The sequence below is a fragment of the Helobdella robusta genome (assembly GCF_000326865.2).
Source record: "Helobdella robusta unplaced genomic scaffold HELROscaffold_15, whole genome shotgun sequence".
NCBI classification, from domain to species: domain Eukaryota; kingdom Metazoa; phylum Annelida; class Clitellata; order Rhynchobdellida; family Glossiphoniidae; genus Helobdella; species Helobdella robusta.
In genome coordinates, this window is record NW_008703839.1 from 2,108,872 (window position 1) to 2,116,338 (window position 7,467).

Below are 7,467 nucleotides of genomic sequence, written 5' to 3' on the forward strand. Positions count from 1 at the left end.
ATACAATAAATGATTTTTTTCAAATGTCTCCAGTTTAGGTGCCAATGTTGACTCAGGATTAAATTTGTATTACCCTATGAAATCAACAACAAGAGTGTTTAGTTTGCAATTGCAAAAATTAAAATTAATTAAAAAATCTCATTGGACAAGCGAACTCTTCAAACGATGATGCATGCGTTTATTCACTCGCGTTTGAACCGCTGCAATAGTCTGTACAATGGTTTACCTGAAAAATCAGGCACCAAAATATCTGATATTTATAATACTAAAAAAAATATATAAATATTATAAAAATATTATATATATAGATATATACTTCAAAGTTTCAAAGTATATATAGTATATATAAATTTTTTATTTATATTTTTGTGTCTTTGTGTGTGTGTGTGTGTGTGTGTAGTGTTTTATACTAGCTGCTTGAGCGCCAATATTTATGACGAACACTGAACACTTAAGTTTGCTTTTTATTAATAGATAACTGTAATTTTCTAAAATGTTGAGCGTACACACACACACACACACAAACCCATACACAAACCCACACACGCACAGACACATACATACAACCACATTTAAAACGTATCAACGACTTAAATTCATTTAAACATATTTTTTTGGTTGAATGGATAATTAGTTATAAACACATAGTAAAAACAGTAACAAATGCTCTTAATTACGGAATGACAGAAGCTGTGTGCAGAAGGATCCATCACGACACCATCCTTCCCACTCCACGTCACATGCAAGAGGTCATCTTCAACAATATTTCCTCTTCCTCTTTTTTCTCCTCCTTTTCTTCTGAGCCAAGTATCATAGATAGATAGATGGATGAATGAATGGATGGTTAAATAAATAAATGGGTGGATAAAGATATGAAATGATTGATAAATGGATGAATGGATGAGTGGTAGATGGATAGATGGAGGAATGGATAGGGGGGGGGGCGGTTGAATGGATAGTTTGTTGGATGGATGGGTGGTAGAAATAATGGATCAATCGATAGATAAGGGGCTACTGGATAAATAATTAGATATATCTAAATTGATGGATAGATAAATAGATGAATGAATGGATATGTCAGTGATATGATATGATTATATTGAAAGATAAATGAACTGAGAAAAAAGATGGATAAATGAACGATTAAATGATTAGCTGAGTAAATAGAATAATCGATGGATGAACAGTAGGATAAATGAATTAATGGATGGATGAATGAATGAATGAATGAGTGAATGGACGAATGGTTTGATAGACAGGTGGAGTGATGATGCGAGTTGATGAAAATGATAAAAAGGAATAAAACAAACACTAAATGCATTTCTGGCAAGGTACCACCGTCAGTTTTCCGTGCTTTAATTTTGATTAGATAAGATTTATGACTTATACCATATGGTTGCTAACGAGAATACAAAAATAAAAATATAAAAAGAAGTTCACAAAATGAATACATTGAACATAAGTTCAGAAAACATTTGAACAGCCACATTACAAATAAAGTTCTACTTTTAACAAAATAACAATACGAACAAACAACTTAAACTAATCAAACTAATAAAAATATACAAACTAATCAACCACGCGACGCAGCAACACAGATCCACACCGAACAAATCTATTCCTGCCTTAATAATAATGAAGCCGATTGCATCCACAACGATCCACCAAGGAATTTCCTTTGTATTTTTCATGATTTTTGGTGCATTTCAGTTTTATAAACTAAAAATTGACTTTCGGTGTTTGTCTTTATGTAAATACCATTACACACACACACACACACACACACACACACACACACACACACACACACACACACACACACACACACACACACACACACACACACACACACTCACACACACACACACACTTTAAAATCATTTTCACGAATAAACCTGTTTAAAAAACTAGGAGGGTTTTTAAGAGTGCATTTACAATCTCAAAAAGGAATTTTAGTTTAAAATATTAATATACTAATAAAATATTAATGTACTAATAGTAACTTTTTACACAAAGCTATATAAACAGAGGTGGGACTGAAGTTAACGATTTCAGGTCTACAAAACAATATGATTAGATGAGCTTTCATAAAGGAACAACTTTCCAAAAAAAAATTTGAAATAAAAGCGGAATAAGCCAAAGAAAAAAAAAGTAAATTTTGAAACTTTGAAAATTTTTCTGCACTCCAGACAAAAATTTTTCGTTGCGTCCCTGGTCCAGACGATTTTGATTATAAAATGTTCGTTATTCATATTATTGTGTTATCATTATTATTATTATTAAATATGTAACTGTAGTAGCAGTAGTGATAATGGTAGTAGTAGAAGTAGTAGTAGTAGTAGTAGCAGCAACAGCAGTAGTAGTAGTATCATTAGTCAGATCCATCAAAGTGGGCCATCCAGTTTTAAAAGTCTCTGACAATTTTGACTACAAGTTTTAAATTACTGGGTCAGTAAAATATTATTCATACCTTAGTGTTACAGGATAATATTAAAAATTGGCTTTCAATGATACTTAAATAATAATAAATTGCCGCTAAAAACTTATCCTCCGTTTCATTCATCAAGAAGTTATGATTCATCAGACACGCAGGGAAAAATCATTAGCCTACTGGTGATTTACCAAATTTGCGCGAGAGATTGGACAATTAGACGAGTGGTCATTGATCATAGGCTGACTGACATTTTTTTGCAATCCAGCACAATAACTCTCCTATGCATTCATGTACTCCATCCATGCTTCATACATCGAAAAGAACGTCTACCGTATTAATTTTATACGCTGGTAATTAATTACTAAAACCACAGCGATACAATAAATATAGTGTATTCAGAATATATATATATATATATATATATATATATATATTCTATATATAAATATATATTCTATATATATATATATTCTATACATATATATGTATATATTTTTTTTTCCAAAATTTTATTGACATCAAAGGCAATCAAGAAGTTATAATGAAAACTTGTGCTGATTACCTTAACTGAGGTGCAAGATGATCAATAATTGTAGAATTAAGCAATAAATCAAAATGTTATATTTAACAGAAATAAAATATCATAATCAACAGAAACAAAAACTGTCTACTAATAAAAGTTTGAGCAGAAATTAATTGTTATTCAAGTTCAGATGAAATGAAAAAACGAAGATAAACAAAATTCAGTAAGACATACAATTCTCAAAATTCAGCCAATTTCAATAACATCACTAAGTAAACTTTCTTTAACATAATTTTTGAACAAATTTATTGGCATAGTTCTAGCCTCAAAACTGACAATAGCATTCCATAGCCTTATTCCTCGAACCGACCAATTTCTATCATTTTTCCTAGTTCTACTTATAACAGAGCAAAGCATACCATTCTGTCTTGTTGATGATTTTGTATATTTAAAAGAGTTTAAAAACCTATAGTTTACATTGTTTATAACTTTATATATAAAGACAAGGGTTATATATATATTGATTTGATGAATGTTTAATATCTTATATTTAGCAAATAGTTGTTTAGTATGATCAGACCTATTAAAAAAAAGCAAGTGCGTAAAAAATATTTTTGAAGTACTTGTAATTTGTTTATTAGATATTTAAAGGTTGATCCCCAGAATACATTGCAGTAAATGAAGTAAGGGTAAAAGAATGAGTAACAAATCATTAGCATTGCGTTTGGAGTTAGCTTGTTGCGTAATTTGTACGCAACGACAATGATTTTATATAATTTATTAACTATCATGCGTACATGTTGCGTCCAATTCAAGTCATTTTGTATGAAAATTCAAAGAAACTTGGTTGATTCGACTCGTGACAAGGTTGTGTCACCAATTGTCAGGGATAAGTTAGTAAATATTTCATTATTAGTTTTAATTTTAGGTCCAAATATTATATAACTAGAATTTTTTAGATTTAAGACCAATTTATTTATTACATATATATTCTATATTCTATATATATATGTATATATATATATATATATATATATATATATATATATATATATATATATGAGTTTCGATTATAATTTATGATTCAAACAAACAAATGTGTTGCTTCTGAAAACAAAGATTTTATTTTGTTAAATGTTAAAAACAAATCCTTATTGGGAAAAAAACTCACCTAAAAACAAAGAAACGACATTTAAAGTTTATTATTTCACAAATTATAATCAGTTTGTCACAAAATACATTTCATTAAACTTTACTTTTAGGTTTTCTTTTAACCTCTCAACAAAAACCCCAGACAAAAAATTCGCAGTGTATTATCAATCGCGCAAAGCGCGACAAAATCAAAATCAAAATTAAAGAAATATAGTTTCTTTACATCTACACTCCCGAGAAAGAAAATTCACATGAGGGATTTTCTGCCAGAATCACACTTTTATCTATTTTTCTTCATTTGTATCCTCCTCAATTTCATCTTTTGTTATCTGTACTGGAATTAATTTTGAAATATGAAATAAGTTTGACTCTGTTTTCCTGTGTTCTGTATCTATCTCATAAATGGTATCTGATATTTTTTTCTATTTTATATGTTTTTTAACACCATTAATTGTAACTAAATTTTGTTCATTTACATTATTATTCTCGTTTTTTAATTTTATTAATTTGGAATTAATTAGAGAAACATTCGAACCTGAATCATACACTCCACATATCTCTAATTTAGAATTTATTATGAGTTTGACTTTAATTAATGGTTTTACTATTAGTTTTTTTGTTTTGTTTCATTTAACTCTGCTTCAATCACTGAATTGTTGACATGTTTTATATATCAGATATCTTATATCTTCTATCAAATTTATTATTATCTCTCATTTTAAACCAACATGCAGCCGTTCACATATTTTGCATTAAGTACGTTCCTCAATTTTGTTATATATCTTCTGATTTTCGTATCTCGTGTAGGCTCCATTCTTATTTTTATTCATCAAATGTTCATACTTTCTTACTTCATTGAATAAGTCTACTGTATCTTCCATTGATTGTCTATTTATCTTTTCTAGAACAAAGCCTGGCAATCCAGCTGCAATTAGATCCACTAGAGTACCTGTATCTATTGATGTTCTCATGTCCAGTAAAAGTTTTTCTTTTTTTATAGCATAATCCACCAATGAACCATCCTTGTACTTAAATAACAACGCATAAGTCACTTGGTTCCAGCCTTGATTTGCAAATGATTTACAGAATTTATTTTTCCATATAGACCACTCTGAGTTCAGTGTTAATTTTATAATCATAGAACTATACCAATCAGCGCAACTTTTGTCCATGAATAGTCTGAGTATCTCAATTTTTTTTCTCATCTTCCGTAATATCAAAACGTAAACATTCTTTTTCAAAAACATCAATCCACTGGCTTGAGTTAGTATTTTTACTTGTAAATCTTTCAATTATAAACTTTTCTGCAATATATTTCAGGTTCTGTTTTTTTAAATCTTGTGAGCTTTCAATAAATTTTGTAAATAATTTTTCCAATGAATCTGTATTTTTAACCTAAATTACCAGATGCTTGCTTTTGTTCAATTTCTTCGAGATATTGATTTCCAAATTGTAGATTACCATCTTCATCTATGTACACGTTACTTAGTTCATTTGTCATTGTAATCCAAATTTTTCTCGTCTGATGTCTTTTTTTAAACTATTTTTTATTTTATTGTACGCAGCTGTCTTTATCAACTCTTTATGAAGACTAGCAGACTGTAATTCTTCTGGAATAGCAAACACTTTTTCATCTCTTGTCGTTATGGAGGTTACACAATATACATTTGACTTTCCATCACTCGCTGGCAACACTGCAAATTCAAATCGTTGCTGGTCCATTTTATAATTCATTTAGGTTTCTCAATAAACGGAAATGTCGTTTTATAAGAGTTTCTATTATAATTTATGATTCAAACAAACAATGAAAACAAAGATTTTATTTTGTTAAATGTTAAAAAAAAATAAATCCTTATTGGGAAAAAAAAACTCATCTGAAAACAAAGAAATGACATTTAAAGTTTATTATTTCACAAATTATAATCAGTTTGTCACAAAATATATTTCATTAAACTTTACTTTTAGGTTTTCTTTTAACCTCTCAACAAAAACCCCAGACAAAAATTTCGCAGTGTATTATCAATCGCGCAATATATATATATATATATATATATATATATATATATATATACTGCTCAGATATATATATATATATATATATATATATATATATATCTGAGTCTGAGCAGTGGCACATTTCCTAATGGTTGTAAGCATGCTATGGTTTATCCAGTTTTAAAGAAAGTGAATATGGATCGAAATGATTTGTCTAGTTATGGACCAATTTCCAACATCTGTTTCATTTCCAAGATATTTGAACGAGTGGTTGCCAAACAGCTCTTGAATCATTTGAATGTAAACAACCTGCTACCAGTTCACTAATCTGAATATCGCCGCTATCATTCAACAGAAACTGCACTGCTGTATGTGTTTTCTGAGTCGTTTGCTGCTTTGGACAAACAACATGTGGCTCTAGTCGCGTTTTTAGATATGAGTGCTGCATTTGATTGTGTAGACCCTCAGATTCTCTTGGAAAAATTGGCTCATGATTATGGTATTTCCGGTACTGTTATCAAATGGTTCAGATCATATCTGTTTGACAGAAAGCAACAGGTATTTTTCAATAATGTGTTATCTAATGAAACGGTTTTGACATCAGGAGTGCCACAAGGTTCAGTGCTTGGGCCTATTCTTTTTATCATGTATACTGCTGAAGTTTTTAAAGTAATTGGTAATTTCGGTTTTAAATATCATGCCTATGCTGATGATATTCAGATTATAGTTAGTAATAAGTCGGAACTACTGCAATCTGAAATCAACAAACTTCTAACCTGCCTAAATAACATTGAAAATTAGATGTCAAACAATGGTCTTAGATTAAATCAGCAGAAGTCAAAATTTGTTCCAATAGGTACATGGCAGCAGCTGATGAAACTTAATATCGATTCAGTGAAAATAGGAGATGTTAAAATAGAATTTAGTGACAAAGCAACTAATCTGGGATTCATTCTTGATTCTAGATTATCGGTGCATGATCATATAAAGATGATAACAAATTCTTGCTCCGGACAGATTCGAGAACTCTATAAACTCCGTAAGTCATTAGATAAATCTGCTATTCATACCTTGGTGCATGCATTGGTTCATTCACGATTGGACTATTGCAATGGTCTGTTTTACAGTTTGCCATATAGGTCTATTTCTGCAATTCAATCTATTCAGAATAGAGCAGCCAAATTGATTGTTGGAGGTCTCAAATTTAACTATGTTACGCCAATTCTTAATGGCCTTCATTGGCTTACTATAAAAAAAAGAATTAAATATAAAATATGTATTTTAATGTCTAAAACTGTGCATGGCTTGATAAATAAAATAAAAGAAAAGTCTATAATGATGAGTGGTATGAACCTTAGATCAG

At 29.7% G+C, this 7,467-nt stretch overlaps 1 protein-coding gene across 1 annotated transcript; it reads right to left on the minus strand.

Moving 5' to 3' along the window:
- Positions 1-4,861: 4,861 nt before the first annotated feature.
- On the minus strand, positions 4,862-5,610 carry HELRODRAFT_169359 (hypothetical protein; the record flags this gene model as incomplete). The annotated part of the gene is made up of 2 exons (XM_009015184.1): positions 4,862-5,367; positions 5,514-5,610. The coding sequence occupies 2 exons, from the start codon at positions 5,608-5,610 to the stop codon at positions 4,862-4,864; spliced, it is 603 nt and encodes a 200-aa protein (XP_009013432.1).
- Between the last annotated feature and the right edge of the window lie 1,857 nt (positions 5,611-7,467).